Source organism: Lemur catta, chromosome 1, assembly GCF_020740605.2.
Source record: "Lemur catta isolate mLemCat1 chromosome 1, mLemCat1.pri, whole genome shotgun sequence".
NCBI classification, from domain to species: Eukaryota; Metazoa; Chordata; class Mammalia; order Primates; family Lemuridae; genus Lemur; species Lemur catta.
In genome coordinates this window covers 208803425-208824588 of record NC_059128.1, presented here as the reverse complement: position 1 = coordinate 208824588, position 21164 = coordinate 208803425, and the positions used below count along the sequence as shown (strand labels likewise).

At 35.3% G+C, this 21164-nt stretch overlaps 1 protein-coding gene across 2 annotated transcripts in view; it reads right to left on the bottom strand.

The window, feature by feature from the left end:
• Positions 1-21164, bottom strand: part of YEATS2 (YEATS domain containing 2) — a 94671-nt gene that overhangs the window by 65504 nt on the left and 8003 nt on the right. For both annotated transcript variants that reach the window (XM_045539780.1, XM_045539781.1), the window contains exons 2-7: positions 13936-14054; positions 10150-10247; positions 9549-9641; positions 4522-4767; positions 2848-2963; positions 76-237 (exon numbers count right to left, since the gene is read on the bottom strand). In XM_045539780.1, coding sequence (XP_045395736.1) covers positions 76-237; positions 2848-2963; positions 4522-4767; positions 9549-9641; positions 10150-10247; positions 13936-14035 — 815 coding nt within the window. In that variant the 5' untranslated portion in view covers positions 14036-14054. The remainder of the gene's footprint in view (positions 1-75; positions 238-2847; positions 2964-4521; positions 4768-9548; positions 9642-10149; positions 10248-13935; positions 14055-21164) is intronic.

Genomic DNA, 21164 nt, shown 5'->3' with positions numbered 1-21164 from the left:
TTGTGAAGTTAAATCACTTTTCTTTCACTTCAATAAATCTGTACTTCCTAGGTTAAATAACTCAAATGTGCTTACCTCACTTCCACAAGGTCATTTGGTTTATAGCTGGGATGAAGGAAGAACCAAACTTTCTTGACAAAATGATTAATGCTGGGTTCTCTACGAGACCCTCGGACATATACCATCCACTTATGAGTTGACTGGTCATTTTCTTCCCTCTTATCTGGAGGTATATACCTAGAGAAGAAAAAAAAAGAAACCAGAATTATTTTTTCCTTCAAAAACCTAACAAAACAATTAACTCCTACTTAAAACAAGATTAAAATTCCAGCAATATTTAATAGGTATATCACCTAACCAAACAAAGTCTTTGCAGCTAATCATTTTGTTTTTCATTCTTTCTAAAACATTTATTTGGCCTAAAGGGCATTCTGTTAAGAGTTTGTTTTGTTTTCTGATTATCAGCGTGCAATTAAAAACAAAATCAAACTTGTTTTTCCTGCCAAGTGGGTATACAAAGTGGAAATAAACAGGCATATTTTTATTCCTGGGATAGGGATTCTCTAGCTTTTGGGTTGATTTCATTCAGGTTTCAGGATGCAAGAACTCTAGGCCCTTCTGGTGCCTCTCACTACTGTCAAGGAGGCTGTACCTGGTTTCCTGCCTTTTGAAAGCCAAAACAAGTCATTCCCATAAGTCTTGACCATGGTAGAACTAGCATCGTTAGCCCTCCCCTTCATGAGACCTGTCTTTATTTCAGTATGAGGCCCCTTTCTTAGATTCTGGTGGACAATATGGTCATGTCCTCCTATATGTTTATTTTAGCCTATGATTAATCCTTAGTAATGCAGGGGGCCAAGTTGCCCAACCCAGCTCTTCAGGAGTGTTCTTATCCAATCTTGGCCCTTTACTCTCCATATGTAAGAACCAGTCTGTAAATTTCATGAACCCTGTTGAGATTTTAATAGAAATATTTCCAGATCAATTTGGAGAGAAGTGACATCTTTACAAGTCAGGTTAGCCCAGAAAAGGCCAAGCCCGAAAATTCAGAAGAATTTCCACCAGGCCACAAGAAGATTGGGCATAAACAATCATTTCACCTAAATTTTCAAACGTACTGGCATAACAATGTTAATAGTTTCTTATCTCCTTCATAGTGCAGCGTCTGTAATTGTATCTTCTTTTTTCATTTCTAATATTATTTATTTGTATCTTCTTTTTCTCTGATTAATTTCTTTGATTAATTTTACCAGGTTTGTATATGTTTATATTTTTCCTTTCACAAATGTATTAATTCATTCATCAATTAAATATTTACTAAACCAGTACTATAACATACAAAACCAGAAAAGACATAGTTTCTACTCCAAAGAGATTCCAATCTGATTTGTGAAAAATATATGAAAATAGGAAATGATAGTATGATAAAAATGACAAAAGAGAGTATAAAGGAACTATAACTAATAAGGATCAGCAAATAAAACTTCACGAAAAAATTAATTAAAACTGCTGTAGTTTAAAATCTTGGCCAATGTAATCAATTTTTCTCCATCAAGATAATTTAATCCCTTCCACATATTTACATCTGGGCCAAATATTTACGTAACATAATATCCTTAAGTTTTGAGAAGATTTATAATGTCTCTATCCAGCCCTTAGACATGTGGAAGAGATGATGAAGCTCCCACAAGACAGCATGAGGTCATAATGACAGAGACAGCTCTTTAGCTTGGAGGGATTCTGCCTTTAACACCTGCTCCATAGCTTTTGTCACAAATTTAAAGCATTTCAATTTGGGTAACCAAATCAACATTTTTAGGAATTAGCTAAGGCCCCTAAGGATAGAACTAGATCAGAAGTAATCAAAAGTTTCTCCAAACTTACACACATTAACATGCTTGGTGAAATACATTTATGTAAGAGCTCATGTCTTAGAAATTTTTACTAAGCACTATTTTATTCTGAGTCAAAGACTGACACACTAAAGCAGAGTCTCAAGTCTCTGGACCTTGGTTTACTTTTGAACTAAGACCGTGAGAAAAACATTCATGAGGTTTCTTCCTACTATAATACTAGGATCATAAGGGTATTTATACAAAAATATTAACATAAATGGTTGACTGAAAATGAAACTTTATCTATTTGTTCTCACGTCCCAATGACTTGCTAGATGCAAACCTCTTTGGCTTGCATTAGAGTCACTAAAGTAAGGTTTTGGAAAAAAAAAAAAAAGTCAAAGACACTCATCACACTTAAGTCCTTCCATCTCAAAAAAAAAGAAAAAGAAAAAAGAAAACAAAGAAGAGTAAATGGGTTCCCACCAAGAAAAATCTGGTTTCATCTTTGGAAGTGCCAATCACAAATAAATGGCAGATGCAAGAATGGAAATGTGGAGGAATAAATGAAGATTTGAAAGTTAGAGTTGAGAATAGTGCCTCAGAATTTATCATTCTCATTGGTTTCCAAATAATTAGCATCTTTTACAAACTACACATGAAAGTATAAGAGGTTACTAAGCTGCCTCTTCCCTAGTGATATTTTGAGAAAAAATCTCTTCCCCTTATTTACCATTTGTGGATACTGTGAAAGGTAAGGCAGAATGGCACTGTATAGAGAAGCAGTACAGAGGAAATAATACCCACATGAAAAACAGGAGACCTGGATTCAAACTCTGTGCTTACAAATGAGCAAGAAAGACTACTCTAAGAAAGACTCTGGACTTTGATTTACTTTTGAAACAACTAAGAGCTTGGGGAAAAGAATCCCTGAGGCCTCTTCCTACTGTAATACTTTAATATTAAGTATGAACATGAATGGATGACAAAATAAATTCAACTAGATACTCACTTGGACACATTGCCCACAACTATTGTTTTCTTTACAAAAAGTCGTGAAGTTTCATCTCCAGTGAGATCAGCACTCCGCTGTTCTGTTTTATGGGAGCCAGTAACACTAGAAGTATCCTGAAAAAAATCGTAATCAACATTCATTTTCATTTTGAATAATTCTTAATGGGACAGAAACCAAAAAATCATAAAAGATAGAACAGAATAACTCAAATTAAAAAAAAAAAATTCTGGCTTTGTGGTACCTCTCAAAACATTAAAAAAAATTATTATAAATAATGCATTAATTTATATAAAAAAGTTTGTATAATTCCATGTTTTTAATAGTCATATACATATGCTTTGGACATGCAAATAGGATGTGGAACAGTACACAAGAAACTATTAATATTAATGCAACGGTTACCTCTGAAAAATGGAAATGGAGACAGGGGTCAATGGAATTTACTTTCTTTTTAATCTTCTCTACCAATCAAACATTTTCAATGAGAATACAAATACAATGGTTAATTAAAAGCTTGACTACAGAGATAAGACTGCTAGGGTTCAAATCCTGGCTCTTCCATTTACTAATGTATATGTAATCTTGAGTAATTATTTACCCTCTCTGTCTCAATTTCCTCATCTATAAAATACTTGTCTCACATGATTGTACAGTTCTTAGAAAAGTGGCTGGTATATAGTAAGTGCTAAATGTTTGCTATATAAATAATACATAAATGCCATGTATTGTATAAAGATGTTAAGTTTCTAAATCCTATGACTAGTATGACCTAAATTCTTTTAAATTTAAAAAAAGAAAAACTTGTGCAATATTTGCCCAAAAATACTGAAAAGATATAAGTAAATCCTAACTAAGAGTTCTTATTTTGAGGTGGTAACATTATGAATCACTTTTCTGTTTTTTTCTACTTTTCTATATTTTACAATTTTCAACAACAATGAACACATACAAATTTATAATCAGAAAAATAAATAAAAAATTATTTTATCAAAAGTAAGTCAAATCTTTGATATCCAAGTATATGGAAAGACACCTGGAAATTTCCTCTGTCACAGAATACCTGGCTCAGAAAAACCCCTGATCTAACCCCATAATGACTTTATAGCCAAATATTATATCAAGAAGTTTCAAGTTCCTTGAAATGGGAACTTAAGCAGGCAGGATAAAAGAGCAATAAATGGTTTTCAACTCTATTTATTATTTGTCAAATTTCCTCCAGCTACTACACCATCTTAAATTTAATAACATATATTATATATTTAATTTATATATGTTATATTTAATTAATATAAAGTCTCACAAAAGAAACTGAAGAGCCATTACACTTGAGAGAATAAATATGACAAAGTAGAAACACCTTGGGCAAGATCACAGAATTGCCAACTCCTAAAGGTTTCTTTCATATCTGTGAATGGTATCCAGGAGTTGTGCTGCACACAGCCCTAAGCTCTAAAATTACAAACACCTGGGTTTAATTCTCAGTTCTGATACGTTTGAGCAAATACAATGTTAACTACATCAAGATTCATTTTCCCCCTTCTAAAACGAAAACAATCTATTTCCTAGAGTTCCTGTGAAAGTTAAGTGAGAAGATATGTGCATACTTAATAAATACTAGTTCCTCTCTCCTTTAACACTCCCCACCCCTACAACCAATCCATCCAACTATACCCTTCCAGTATTTCGGCTTGGTCTCTGCTCCGTGTTGTGTAAGAGTCTTTCTTCTATATCCATATTGCTGTTATTATCTTTGTCAGATAAGAAGTCATTGTGTTGAGATAAAGAATCACTTTCTGAATGGTTGGCTGATGGTGTTTCTGATCTCTGATTGGCAGGAGACGATGACCTAGATGGTGATTCCAAAAATTTCTTGATAGCAGGATGATTAAAAACCATTGTATCACATGTCTTTGATCCCTGCAAAAAATGAAAGCAAACAAACTTTTAATCAAATCCATCAAAAGTAGGCAAAAACCTGATCTCTCCAAAACCCTTGTCTATTACAGGATCATGCTTAAAATCCTTCAAAATCTCCTAACACCCATAAAATGAAATCCAAACTCTTTAACATGGTCTGAACAAACAAAACAAAAATTAGAGTGATAAATAATTATGCAAAGTTTCTAACACTAAAAGCTAAAGATGCGGGATCTTCTAAAGATAAATGAGAAATAAAGATAAATATATGGTAACATACAGAAAATCAGATTTGACTCAAAGAAATAAGTCTCACATCACTTTACACCAACATATCAACTGCTCTAAATAATTTCCTAAAAGAAACATAAAAATGAAGGAAATGTATCAGATTACTAAATATGAAATGTTCAATTTCCTTAACTACAAAGTTTGACAGTCAATATCTCTGGCATTTTACTTTGACGCTCCTTATATTTATTATAAAGGTACATCCTCAGTCTTTCAAACTCACATTTTTGGCTTGTGTAAAACTATGGATAAGTCAAAAATTCATGTTATTTTCAAATATGAGTGCCATTGTGGAACCAACACAGCGCAGACAACTAGAAATATCAATGAAGTGTTTGGGAAGGATGTGGCTAATTAGCAAGGTAAAGAAGCTGGACTTGCCAGGCATGGTGGCTCATGCCTGTAATCCTAGCACGCTGGGAGGCTGATGTGGGAGGATTGCTTGAGCTCAGGAGTTCGAGACCAGCCTAAGCCAAGAGTGAGGTCCCATCTCTACTGAAAAAATAGAAAAAAAATTAGCAGAGCAACTAAAAGTAGAAAAAATTAGCCAGGCATGGTGGTGCATGCCTGTAGTCCCAGCTACTCGGGAGGCTGAGGCAGGAGAATCACTTGAGCCCAAGAGTTTGAGGTTGCTGTGAGCTAGGCTGATGCCATGGCACTCTAGCCCAGGCAATAGAGTGAGACTCTGTCTCAAAAAAAAAAAAAAAAGGAAAGAAAAGAAAGGAAAGAAAGAAAGAAAGAAAAGAAAGGAAAGAAAGAAAGAAAAGAAAGAAAAGAAAGAAAGAAAGAAAGAAAGAAAGAAAGAAAGAAAGAAAGGAGCTTGATAGATGGATTCCACATGAATTAAATGAGTGTTGGAAGAGAAATCATCTGGAAGCTTGCCTTTCGTTGCTGTCACAACATAAAGGCAAATCATTTCTACACCATATTGTTATCTGTGATGAAAAATGGATTCTTTTTGATAGTTGCAAGCATTTGGCACATGGTTGGATAAAGATGAAGTGCCAAAACACAGTCCAAAACTAAATATTCATCAAAAAATACTAATGGTGTCTGTTTGGTGGTTCAGCGCTGGTTTTACCCACTACAGCTTCATGAAACCTGGTCAACCCATTACAGCAGATGTCTACTGCAACCAAATAATGAGGACAAAATGATGAGGATGCTTGTGATTAAGCAGCCAAGACTGGTCAATAGAGACAGGCAAATTCTCTTGTAAGATAACGCTCAACCACAAATCACACTAACAATGCTGTTCAAACTACAGAGGCTGGACTTGAGAAACTCTCTGTTATCCACTGTATTCACCAGACCTTGTGCCAACTGACTACCACTTCTTCCAGGCTTTGGACCACTTCTTGGAAGGAAAAATATTCAATTGTCAACAAGTTGTTGAAAATGCCTTTCGTGATTTCATTGCCACTTGCTCTCCAGGCTTCTTCGCTACTGCCATAAACAAGCTTTCGTTAAGATGGCAAAACTGTGTTGATAGTTTAGGCATATAGTTTGATTAACGGTACTGCTTCCTATTTGAGATATAATAAACTAAACTTCTGATTAAAAAATCGGACATTTCATATTTAATGACCTAATATATTTAAAATGGCCCTCACATAGGAGTAAAATGTAATATAGATTGTCTTAAAATAATTACTGCTGCTGTACAAAGTTTGCTCTCAGTCCAGTACAGAAGTCTAGGGTATTTTTCTGTATCTTAGTTACTTGCATACAAAATACAGTGTATTCTATTATAATGTGATACACTGTAGTTATGTTCTTAGGAAACCTAGCTTTTAAAAATGTGCTATCAAAATAATTGTTTTAGTAAGAAAAAAAGAGCGAAAGACTAGTGTTTCAGAGTCAAAGCAACAAAGTCATTGAATTTCAACAATGGTTTTTCAGAGCTATAAATGTGTTTTGCTACTACAAACTAACAATAATTAAATGCCTGATCATAACAGACAAAAGCATAACTAAATATCCTTGAATAAATCCTAATCAGAACGAAGCAGGATAAAATCAGTGTATTCCTAGGCCACCAAATAGCACAGATCAGAACTGCTAACAGAAAGCAATAAAAGATTAAATGGATAACCAGCTTTTCAAACAGAATAGCTACCTCAGAGTAGCTACATCATGCAGATGCTAACTCGTGATGTCCATTTGTTGAATTTCATAGTGAGCCATGCAACAGATGACACTGGAATCTGTCCTGAGTTGGAAAGTGTTTCCCCAAAATTCACGTCCACCCAGATTCTGTGAATGTGACTTTATTCAGAAATAGGGTCTTTGCAGATGTAATCAAATTAAGATGAAGTCATACTGGATTAGGGTAGGCCCTAATGGCTGGTAGCCTTATAAGAGGGAAACCTGGACAGAGAGAGATACAGAGAAGATACACCAGAGAGAAAACACCCATGTGAAAATAGAGGCAGAAATCAGAGTGATGCAGCTGCAAGCCAAGGATTGTCAGCAACCACTGGAAGCCAGGAAGAAGCATGGAAAGATTCTTCCCTAAAGCCTTCAAAAGGAGCATTGCCTGCTGACACCTTGATTTTGGACTTCTAGCCTCCAGAATAATGAGATTAAAAAATCTCTCGTTTTACATCACCAGGCTTGAGGTAATTTGTTATGGTAGCCTTAGAAAACTCATACAGATTATTCTAATGTGTATTACGAAAACTCCTGCACTAAAGAAAAACTTGTCTACTATCTAAGATTAAACTCAAATAATGCTCTAGTTTTTATTAGACAACATCAGTGTAGCACCAATGTCAGGTACCCTAAAGCTCCACAGGATAACATGAAAGCCTAAATATGACAAGTACCTCTTATTATACCCCTCCAGCCCTTCCCTGGTTCTCACTAAGCCAGTACTGTCAAAGAGGAAATTCAGCTGACATTAATTCTAAATTGAAAAAAAACTTAGGAAAAAGAAATTAAAAAGAGAAATAACAAACAAAAGCTATATTCTGAAAATATCAAACAGGAAGAAATATTTCTATTTCAGTTCAGTCCTATCCCCTATGCCAGAATTTGGACAGATTACTAGGATAAAAGAGCCAGATATTTATTTTCGATTTGCTTATTGAAAACAAAATTAGGAAAAACTTCCCTTTATAACTGGAATGATCTAGTGGTAATCACATTACATGGTCAAACTTAATCACTAACAGAACCACCCAATATTATGTGCCTACTTAACGTGATAAAACATCAAGTATATAGCATCACCTATTAAGTATTCTTGCCAGAAATACTTAACCTGAAACCTAAGCAAACCTTTAGACTTGACTTCCAAGTTACAGGAAAATAGAGAAGATGAAGGAGTAACTTAAGGAAAAAAATAAATCCGAAATGTGGGACATTCTGTAAGATAAATGGCCTGGTCTCTTCAAAAAGTCAGTACCATGGAGGAAAAAAGGTAAGACGACTGACTGTTCTGGATTTAAAAGAAACTAGAAACACAAAACAACCAAACACAACCCATAAACCTTGACTGGATCCTAGTTTGAAAAAAATAGCTTTAAAAGATTTGGAGGACAACTGGGGAAATGTGAATATGGACTGGTTCACTTTCTGAGGTACTATGATTACAAAGAAAAACGTCCTTTAAGAAACACATGCTTAAGTGTTTAGGGGTGAAGTGTCATGATGCCTGGAACTTACCTTTAAATATTTTACAGAAAAAGCAAATATGGCAAAATGCTAAAACTGTCAAATCTAAGTGGTACACAAATAGGTGTTTATTTCACCTTTCTCTGTATATCTGAAATTTTCCATCAAAAGTAGTGGGGGAGCTAGGCATAATGGTGTGCACCTATAGTCCCAGCTACTCAGAAGGCTGAGAATTGCTTGAGCCAAGGAGTTCGAGGCTGTAGTGCACTATGAACATGCTTGTGAATAACCCATGTACTCCAATCTGGACAACATGGCAAGATCCCATCTCTTAAAAAAAAAAAAGGTAGGGGGAGAAATCAGGGCTTATGGAGTAGAGCAAATCTTCTGAAACTAAAAACTGCCATTTATTTGAATAAAAGGCTAGGAAAAACTCAATCAATCTATAACTTACTCCAAAACAGGCCACAATCAAATGACAAATTAGAGCAAGCTGCAATGAGGTCTCATTCATTTTTGTAGCTGCAAAGCCTAGCATAATGCTAACAATTAGTAGAAGGATTAAGTAAAAAGGAAAAAATGTTCCTTAGGGTTACTGACAGTGCAGACAGGTATGACTGAAGGACCATGGTTGAACACAGTAATAAGTTTATGTATATTCCCAGGAAAGTAGGCTAGGTTTCTTGAATTCTGAAGGTCAAGATAAATGTTTCCTGAATGGTTCTGTATGTTATGGGAAAAAAAAAATTAAAATTAAAAAAAATAATAAAAAAGATAAATGTTTCCAAGGCAGGGATTCCACATTGACATAATTTCCCCTCACGCAACAAATATGGGTGGCTGGAAAATGACTGACTATGAAAAATACTTACCTCAGAAACTTTTAGAAGACCTGCAGAAGCATAGTAGTTTGCTACAATGCAGGCACGAAGTTTATCCATCATCCTTCTTGCTTCAATCAGTCGCTAAAAACAAATAATAACTCATTACTTTAAAAAAATGGCAATTGTAAAAGAGATGTACAAACAAATCACAAAATAAGAAATACAAATGACCAAAAAAAAAAAAGAGCTCAACTTCTCTAATAATTAAAGAAAAACAAGAGTGATATTTGCCACCTATCAGAATGGTAAAGATGTAAAATGACAAAGAACCGTGCTGCAAGGGTATGTAAGTAAATGTTACTATGTATATTCATGTGCATATTCATTGAGAAATATCCACAAATATTGAGCACCAGAGCAAAGAGGATTGTATTTTAAAATGAAATTTCAGGTAATATTTTTTATCCTTTCTGCAATTTCATTTTTTAAAAAATAGGTTTTTTTGCCCCCCAAACAAGAAAGCTATTTTTCAAAGAACAAAGGGGAAACGCAAACCATGACTTTCTCTCAAGAGATTTTTTTTCAGTTCATTATATATGGATTTTTTTCCCAATATCTCTGGTGTTTTTTCAATTTATCATCATTATACCTGGTCAATGACCTCAATTTCATGTTCTTTATTCTTCATTTCAAGAGCAAATTGTTCCTTAATGATAGTCTCAATCTTCTGCACAGCAGCATCACGAGCTGTACAAAGAATATAAAATACATTCAAGTCCTAATTAATTAATCAGTGGCTATCTTAAGTCAGCAAGCAACAAAAGAAACCCAAAAAATATTAACTCTAAAGTGGAGAAAACTAGTGGACATCACCTTAACCAGATGATGAAAAATTAAAATCACTAATATTGGGGTAAACTGACTTTGTGTGCTTTCTGATATAATGCACTGAAGACCACAATATCATTCTGTGGTATTCCTGCCAAAAATGCTGAATCTACTCACAAGAAAATATCAGACAAACCCAAATTGAAGGATGTTCTACAATATAACTGGCCTGTACTATTCAAATAAAAAAGTCAAGGAAGACAAGGAAAGGTTGGGGAGAATGAAAGATACTACAGAGATAGGACAACAAAATGCCCTGTGTGACCTGGATTAAATTCTAGGGCTGGGAGGTGGATACAATACTGACAATACTGGGACAACTGATAAAATGAATAAGGATCATAGATTAGGTAACATATTAATAGCAATGTTAAAATTTTCTGTTTCTGATAATTGTGGTGTGGTTATATGAGAGAATGCCCTTAAGAGATACACAGAAGTATTTACAGGTGTCCAATTTATTCTCCAATGGTTTACAAAGAAAAATATTAATCATGTGCTTATCTATCTGCATGTGTGCATGTGTCTGGGGAAGGGAAAGAATGATAAACCAAATGTGGCAAAATGTAAACAACTGGTAAATTAATCTGGATAAGACATGGGCGCTCCTTGCAATTTTTCTGTGTTTGAAATTATACCAGCCGGGCGCGGTGGCTCACGCCTGTAATCTTAGCACTCTGGGAGGCTGAGGCGGGTGGATTGCTCGAGGTCAGGAGTTCAAGACCAGCCTGAGCAAGAGCTGAGACCCCATCTCTACTAAAAATAGAAAGAAATTATCTGGCCAACTAAAAAATATATATATATAGAAAACCATTAGCCGGGCATGGTGGCGCATGCCTATAATCTCAGCTACTCAGAAGGCTGAGGCAGTAGGATCGCTTAAGCCCAGGAGTTTGAGGTTGCTGTGAGCTAGGCTGATGCCATGGCACTCACTCTAGCCCGGGCAACAAAGCAAGACTCTGTCTCAAAAAAAAAAAAAAAGAAAAGAAAAAGAAAGAAATTATACCAAAATAAAATTACCAAAAAAGAAAAAAGAACCCCATGAAGATTCTGAGAGAAATAGTTGGTGACCCATGAAAAACCACAGCCCCAAAGAGAAAGAAAGTAAAGAGTTAGGTGGAGGAAGAGGTAATCTGTGACACTAGAGTAGTTCATAAAACTTCCTTTGTAGAGAAGGGTCTAGCAAGCAATTCAGCAGTTTCTGATCACAACTATCTAAAGGAATGAGCAAAGAAGGAATTCAAAAGGAAAGAAAATGCCTCTGAAGGTGACATAATTCAGATGATAACTAATCAAAGCAATAAGCAACTCAAATTTAAAAATATCAAAATATATAATGTGGCCTGATACAAAACAAAGAGGAGCCAAATGACTGCTTGAAAACAAACCTGGGATTTTGCAAAAATGATCCTGTGTTCGTTTTTTTTTTTTTTTTGAGACAGAGTCTCACTCTGTTGCCCAGACTAGAGTGCCGTGGCGTCAGCCTAGCTCACAGCAACCTCAAACTCCTGGGCTTAAGCAATCCTACTGCCTCAGCCTCCCGAGTAGCTGGGACTACAGGCATGTGCCACTATGCCCAGCTAATTTTTTTTCTATATATTTTTAGTTGTGCAGCTGATTTCTTTCTATTGTTTTAGTAGAGACGGGGTCTCACTCTTGCTCAGGCTGGTCTCGAACTCCTGACCTCGAGGGATCCTCCCGCCTCGGCCTCCCAGAGTACTAGGATTACAGGCATGAGCCACCGCGCCCGGCCCATGTGAATGAAGCTTTTGAATAACAGATTTAAATTACATGATACTTACACATTTATTTGGCTTGTTATTGAAAGGAAATGGTATTTCTTCATAAATAAATTATAACTGAATGGGGAAGGGGAGTTGCAGTGAAATGTTTTCATTATTTGGGATTGGATTTGATCATTTTCCCTCCACAAAGACTTTCTGGAGGGATATATGACTTGCCTGCACTTGCAGAGATAGGAAGTTTCTTCACCATTTACATTCTAGGGATCCTAATCTTTGTGAAACTGCAACACCTTCACTATCACTTGGATGCCTTCTTTACCCTCCTAAAAGTATTAATTAATGTAGATTATTTAAATAAACATTAATGAAGTTCAGCAATAATTTGTTTTTTTTTTTTTTTTAGACAGAGTCTTGCTGTGTTCCCCAGGCTAGAGTGAGTGCCGTGGCGTCAGCCTAGCTCACAGCAACTTCAAACTCCTGGGCTTAAGTGATCCCACTGCCTCAGCCTCCCCAGTAGCTGGGACTACCAGCATGCACCACCATGGCCGGCTAATTTTTTCTATATATATATTTTAGTTGGCCAGATAATTTCTTTCTATTTTTAGTAGAGACAGGGTTTTGCTCTTGCTGAGGCTGGTCTCGAACTCCTGACCTCGAGCGATCCACCCGCCTCGGCCTCCCAGAGGGCTAGGATTACAGGTGTAAGCCACTGTGCCCTGCCAATAATTTGTTTTAAAAGAGTAAATTTAGCAATTTTTTGAGATAGCTTAAGACATTCAGGGTACACACGCAGTTGATGGTTTGCTCTTCAGCTAATTATATAATGTTGGCAAGTCATTTAATGCCTCTGAACTTTACCCATGAAGCTAAGTGCAGTGTTGAACTACATGTTTCCCAAATTTCCATCATTCATATACCACCTTCAAGATATAGACCACATCTGAGAACCACATAAAACATTTTACCAATACAATATTTTAAAATAATTTTAACTTTATCCTAAGCAATAGTAGCCATGAAACTGTAAGTTTGAAGGATCACTCTTTTTTCTATGCAAATTAAAACAGTATGTAATTAAAATAAAAAAACTTAATCCATGTACCACCTGTAATCTCATATGATTATGTCACATTGTACTACATATATCAGACACTTTATGATTACTCTTAACATAAAATGATAGCTAAAACTTGTAGCCTATCTCATTACTGATACTTTCACTGTTTACCTGATTTGTTCCTGCCAGATCTTCTGCCTTTTATTGCCACACATGGTGTATTACTACTAATATTAAACAGAGCACTTAGCTAATCCCTTTCACAAACCCCTTCAAATTATACACAACAGTACAAATTCATTTCATTTTAGTTCCTATAAAACTTATAGTGGAGGCATATGTCAACAAAGAAATAAATAATTTCCTAAGGCAGGCCGGGCACGGTGGCTCACGCCTGTAATCCTAGCACTCTGGGAGGCCGAGGTGGGTGGATCGCTCAAGGTCAGGAGTTTGAGACCAGCCTGAGTGAGACCCCGTCTCTACTAAAAATAGAAAGAAATTATCTGGCCAACTAAAAATATATATAGCAAAAAAAAATTAGCCGGGCATGGTGGCACATGCCTGTAGTCCCAGCTACTCAGGAGGCTGAGGCAGTAGGATCGCTTAAGCCCAGGAGTGTGAGGTTGCTGTGAGCTAGGCTGACGCCACGGCACTCTAGTCTGGGCAACAGAGTGAGACTCTGTCTCAAAAAAAAAAAAAAAACAAAATAAAAAATAATAATTTCCTAAGGCAGGTCAATTTCTACCTGAATTCTCAATTGCTTTATGCCGCTTATTTGGAAGGGCCACAGACACATCTTCATAATCCGGGTCAGTTTCTTTGACTGTTCGCTTGATTCCAGACATGATGACATTCAGTTCTTCACTGTGAAGCAATAAATTAATTAATTAATAACACTGCATGGTACTAGTACTTTTAAATATATGTGTATACACATACAAACATAATAAATAATATTTAATAAATATTATATAATACTGGTACTTACACATCTGTGCGTGTATGTATGTACATATCCCTTTTAAAGCCAAAAGGATAAAGCATAAGTTTAACTTTAGAAGTTTCCAAAAAAATATTTTCATCATCAGTCATCTGGTAAAAAGCATGGGTTTCTCTTTCAAGAGAAAATTCTTTAACAAAGTAGCACATTGCTCAGACTTTTCAAAAGAAACCTGGCTCTCATAGAAAGACCCTCATAAGGAAAGGAAAGAAATCAGATTTCTATGGTAAGAGCACATGGTGTCTTGGAATTCACAAAGCATTAAGCATATTAAAAATATAAGCGATACAGTTAAGGGTTTAATAAATAATTTATTGCACAAATCCTGTCTCTGGTACTTATACAGTACCTGCTATATAATAGGTACTCAATAAATGATACCATTGTTACTGATCATTTATTAGTCATAATAAACACAAACTACATATACTTATATGAAACTAATGAACAAATTTGCAATACGATAAACAAGTCCTAGATATACAAGTCTTTGAATAAAACAGTCCCATAAATCCTCTAGATCTGCACTGTCCCAGTACTAGCCATATATGGTTATTTAAATTTATTAATAAATTAAAATTTAAAATTCAGTTCCTTTATTCTACATTTCAATTTTTCATATTTCATAACTAGCTACATTTCAAGTGCTCAATATCCACCAGTTGCTAGTAGCTACAGACAGTGCAGATATGAACATTTATATCACTGCAAAAGTTCTACTAGTAATGCTCCTCTTCCCAACTGTTTCATTGAACATTTATAAATATTTCATGAGTCAGTTTAGGAAACACTGTCCAGACCAGCACTGTCTGATAAAAATACAAGGTAAGCCACTTATAGGATTTAAAATTTTCTAGCAACATTTTTAAAAGTAAAGAAATAAGTGAAATTAATTTTAATAATATATTTTACCTAACCAATATTTCTAAAATATTATCATCCCAACAATGTTATTAATATAAATAAATCAGTAATGAGATTTTATATTTTCATAGTTTTACTAAGTCTTTAAAATCTGGTGTCTATTTTACACTTACAGCACATCTTAATTTGTATTAGCCACATTTCAAAGGCTCGATAACCACTTGTGGCTAGTGGCTCCCTTACTGGGCAGAGTGAAGCTACTGATTTATAGATAAGAAAACAGATTCAGGATGGTTAGATAAATTAACCCTTACAGTGTAAATCTATGACACAAAATAGACTACAAGAGCTCCCTAATTTCCAAACCTCTGCTCTACCAGTAAGGGAGATTACCTAACCAAAGGCAGAAATGCACAATAAATATTTCATGAGGTAATAAAGTATTTTAAAATAAAATTAATGAAAATAAAATGTTAGCTCAAAAATACTTATTTTGTATTCCTTCAAAGTTAAAATAGAAATAACAATTTAAAAGTCCCTTGGCTCTCAGTCCAGTTCTTTCACCCATCTGAGAAACAGACTCACTTGATTCAGCTGGGAGAGAGATTCATTATGTAATGATATATATATAATCCTAAATCTGAGAGAACATTTTTCCTATAACTGTTACCTTGTATAGTATCACTAAGCTTAAAAATATTCTAAAAACCCCTAGCATTGGCCGGGCATGGTGGCTCACGCCTGTAATCCCAGCACTCTGGGAGGCCAAAGCAGGCGGATTGTTTGAGCTCAGGAGTTCGAGACCAGCCTAAGCAAGAGCGAGATCCCATCTCTACTAAAAAAATAGAAAGAAATTAGCTGCACAACTAAAAATATATAGAAAAAATTAGCCGGGCATGGTGGCGCATGCCTGTAGTCCCAGCTACTCAGGAGGCTGAGGCAGATGGATGGCTTGAGCCCAGGAGTTTGAGGTTGCTGTGAGCTAGGCTGATGCCACGGCACTCACTCTAGCCCAGGCAACAGAGTGAGACTCTGTCTCAAAAAAAAAAAAAAAAAAGAAAGTAAGATCTTATTTCTTCAGTCTTCTCCATTTGGTCTGCAATTAATTTTTTTTTTTTTTTTGAGACAGAGTCTCACTCTGTTGCCTGGACTAGAGCGAGTGCCGTGGCGTCAGCCTAGCTCACAGCAACCTCAAACTCCTGGGCTCAAGCGAGCCTACTGCCTCAGCCTCCCAAGTGGCTGGGACTACAGGCATGTGCCACCATGCCCGGCTAATTTTTTTCTATATATATATTTTTTTAGTTGGCCAGATAGTTTTTATTTGTACTTTTAGTAGAGGCGGGATCTCGCTCAGGCTGGTCTCGAACTCCTGACCTCGAGCGATCCACCCGCCTCGGCCTGCCAGAGGGCTAGGACTACAGGCATGAGCCACCACGCCCGGCTGGTCTGCAATTAATTTTAGACAACTTGAGAAAATCTTGGGCAGTTATAACATTCTCAAAAATCAGTAAATCCCATTTGTTTTTCCTTAATGAAGACAGAATTTAAAAAACAATCCCTACTTGTAGATAAACCTATAATCAGAGGTAGATAAATCCCAGCAGATGCCCAAACTTGTTCTTGCACCATACCATTTCTTCAGCGGGTACCTGTCTTCTACAGTTGGCCAAGAGTCTTACGAGATTATCTGTAAGGATGAGTCCAAGTCCAGCATCATCCTCATGTACCCATTCTATGGACTTCATAATCTGCATATTCTCCTCCCACCTCCCAAGTAATCTCAAGAATAACAGTAGCTCCTCCCCCAAAAGGCTGGGGATCCTTGAAGAAAACAGTATTTTATTTTATCCTCACTTAAGAGATAAATCAAAACACTCTTTTGATTTTTGCTGTAAAACTAGGGGACTAGAAGAGGAGAAAAAAGAGAAGAAGTGTGGGGGGGAGGTGTGGAAAGGAAGAAACCACTAATGAGTTAACTTGTGCTGCCAAGGTAATTCATTTTTCATGAAGCCCTTAGAACACAGCTTTTCCTGTCATCTTTGGGCACACATTTGAGCTTCAGATAAACATGTTTAGGAAGATGTTAGCTCTGCATTGAGCATTTTTAAATAATTCAGGTCTGCTTCTGTCAGCAAGAACAATGCTAAAGTATACACATGCCACATTCAAGTAAATGCTAGCTACGGTTAGGACATCTGCTGAGGCATGCTCTCATCATGATGTAATAAATAAGTGAATGGAATGTGTAACAAATGACCCACAATAATATTAAGTTTTGGATTCTTCTTGGCTGACTTGTAGATTTATGAAAAAGAAATGTGGGCAGTTGTTAGACATTGTCAATTCAACTTTGAAACAAAATGTCTTACTAATCCTCTTTAGGTTTTGAATCAGTTGAAATTGAAAAGAATACTGAGATGGTAATGTGAACTGTTTTAAAAAAATCTGTTACCCTTGTTAATTTGTATATGAGAAAGGATTTTCTCCATACTATGGGGCAAAAAACAAATACCGAATAAAATGTAATGCTGGGGCTAACATAAGACTACTGTCATCCATTCTACCAATTTAAAATTATCTTATCAAAATAGCTTCATTATGAAAAGTAAATGTCAATTTAAATGTAGAAAATGTTTTTTTCCATAAATAACACAACAAAAACAAAACTTCATAGACATATAATGCTACCAATGGAAACGCATCATACATGTTCAAATAACATAAGCAAGCCTGAGTTTTTGACAAAGGTTAGAGACCAAAACCAAAACAAAAATTTTAATGTTTTATACTTTGAAATAACACCAGGAGAAAGATAATTTTAAAATGAAAACTATATAATTAAAAACATAAAAATTATGTAATGTACAATACTGGAAATTCTTACTAAAAAGTCTTAGTTTTCATGTCAGGGAAGATCTAGAACCCTAGAACCCAGTCCTAGAACTCTACCATTCTTTGTTTTGCAAACACCACATCATATGAGATATGGCCAATTGCTGAGGGGGAAGGAGTAAAATCTAATAAACACAGCATTTGAAAGATTAGCCATGTACTACTTGAGGTATCTTCTTAATAATTCTATGCTCCTCACAGCATCTGAATCTCAGAACTACTGAACTTTGTGCTCTTTTCCCATCTTGTTTAAAAAGAGGGGAGGGGAACTGGCACAATCATTTTCCATCTGCTTCTATACAGAAAGACATTCCTGAGATGCTGGTAATAATTTTATAGTCCTTTTAGTCCTGTCCTTTCTATATTCTTCACTTCAAACAAAATATTTTCTCCTTTGTAAATAAGACAATCATGTTCCTTTATTAAATATCTGAATGAGAGAATCTATAATTGATTCTCTTCTATTAAGCAAAGAGAGAGACATTTCAAAAATGTCTACAAAATCAAAACAGGAGAATGGACAAATTGTGGTATAACCAATGAACTCCTGGATCCAAGCAACAGAAACAAATCTCAAAATCATTATGGTAAGCAAAGAAGTCAAATACCAGAGTACAAACTAAATGATTACATTTGCATCAAGTTCTAAAACACACAAATTAATCTATGGTAAATAAAATGAGAATAGTAGTTGGGGGTGCTGGTGGTGGGAACTGATTGGGAAGAAGAATGAAGGATCTTTCTGGGGTGACAGAAATATTTTATATGGGTTGAGTATTCCTTATCTGAAATGCTCAGGACCAGAAGTGTTTTGGATTTCAGACTTATTTGGATTTTGGCATATTTGCATATACACAGTAAGATTATCTTGGGGATGGGACCCAAGTCTAAACATGAAATTCATTTTTGTTTCATATACATATTATACACGTAGCCTGAAGATAATTTTATACAATGTTTTAAATAATTTTGTGTATAACACAAAGTTTTAACTACATTTTAACTACAATCTGTCACCAGGTCAGGTGTGAAATTTTCCACTTGTGGCATCATGTCAGCGCTTAAAATTTCAGATTTTGAGGCATTTCAGATTTCAGATTAGGGATGCTCAACCCTTAAGAGTATAGGTTACATGAGCATATGCAATTGTGAAAACTCATCCGACTGTACACTTAAAATCTGTTATTTCACTGTATGTAAACTATACTTCAATTTAGAAAAGAACTTTAAAAATATTTTTCTGATAATATCATCCCCTGCTTGAAACCTTCTAATGGCTTCTCATAACACTTAGAATAAATTTGCATTCCTTAATGCAACCTATAAGACTTTATAGGGACTGAGCACTGTCTCCCTCACTGGTCCCTTATCTTTAAGATCCAGACGTGTTGGTTTTCTTTCTATTCCTCAAACACATTTCAATTCAACTTTTCCTTAGAGCTTTTGGACTTATGGGTCCTTTTGTCTAGAATGCTTTTTCCCTAGGTTAGCTTTACCAGACCCCAGCTCAAATGTCCACCTATCAGAGAAGGCATTCCCTGAGCCTCATCCAATATTAGCTCTCCCCACCTTCCCCCTTCAAAGTTCTTGGAGGAGCTCATTTTGCTGAATAAATAAATGAACTAAAAGATTTGTCAAAATATAAATACTCACAGGGAACATACTAGCTTACACTAAGTTTTCATCATTCTTTTCATACTACTTACAAATCTATTTGTTGACACCGGTACATCTTCAAAGGCACTACAGCTAAATGTTTAAAATAAAGTGATGTGTACATGCAAACAAAAAGACAACAGGCATGGCAATATTAATAACAGAATAATTCAAAGCAAAAAATATTTAATATGATAAAGATATTACTATTAAAAAAACAAAAGCACAAAAATATATCATAAACTATACACCAAACAACAGAGTATCAAAATACACCAAAAAACAAAACAAAACCAGAAATACAAGAATTTAAGAAAATCACATCTCTCTCAAGAATTTAAAAAATCAAGTCAACAGATAAAAATACAGATGATATGGATAATGCAAGTAATAAGTCAGATTTAAAAGATACATATAACTCTGAACCCAACAAAAAATCTGTTTAAAATATCTATAAAAGTTCATTAAATTTAAGTCATCTAATAGGATATGAAGTCTTACTGTAATTGGACTGTAATGGAAATGTTATAGCCATTTTCTGATTCTAATAAAATTAAGTATTAAATTGTTAACTCACTATGATATGGAAAATAACATACTCCTCTAATGACTCATGGCTCAAAGAAATTAAAACTAAAATAACAGACTATTTAAAAAACTAATGATGAAAACACAGCATTTCCAAACTCATGGAAATATGATCAAAGTCATCCTCAGAGGAAAATAGCAAACCAATTTTCATTTGCAAATACAGATACAAATCCAATTCAGCAGGATATTAAAAGAATTAAAAAAAAAGAATAATACATCACAACTGGTAGGTTTTACTGCCAACAAAAGAAAAAAATAAAGCAGAATGAACAAAAGCTAAACCTAAAACCTAAGTAGGATGATCCAGAAGGTGGTTTGCACTACACATGTCTACTGTTGAACTTTTAGAACATTTTAATGCAACTGACTCAGTAATCCAAATACATGTGATACATTTCATGAATTATATTTTCCAAACTAAAAATAGCAGCAGCTTTTATACAAACACCATCCAGGCTTCCCAAAGTCTTTCCAATGTGCACTCTAAAAAATATACGTCCATTTTAATACTTTGAGAAATATCATTAGGCAGATAGAAGTCCTACTAAAAGAATCAAAATGTGGCTGGGCGTGGTGGCTCATGCCTGTAATTCTAGCACTTTGGGAGGCGAGGCTGAGGCAAAAGGATCGCTGATTCCAGGAGTTCAAGACCAGCCTGGGCAACACAGTTGAGATTCTGTTTCTATAAAAAATAAGAAAACTTAGCTAGGTGATGGTGCATGCCTGCAGTCCCAATTACTTGGGAGGCTGAGGCAGAAGGATTGCTTGAGCCCAAGAGTTCAAGGCTGCCAGTGAGCTATAATCAAGACACTGCACTCCAGCTGGGTGACAGAGCAAGACCCTGTCTCTTAAAAAAAAAAAAAATCAAAATGTGTATTTTGATCTCAATTAAAATTTTTCCATCCATTTAAAGATTACTCATAGAACTGTCATCTCCCATTGATACAGATAACTGAAAAAATACACCTAAT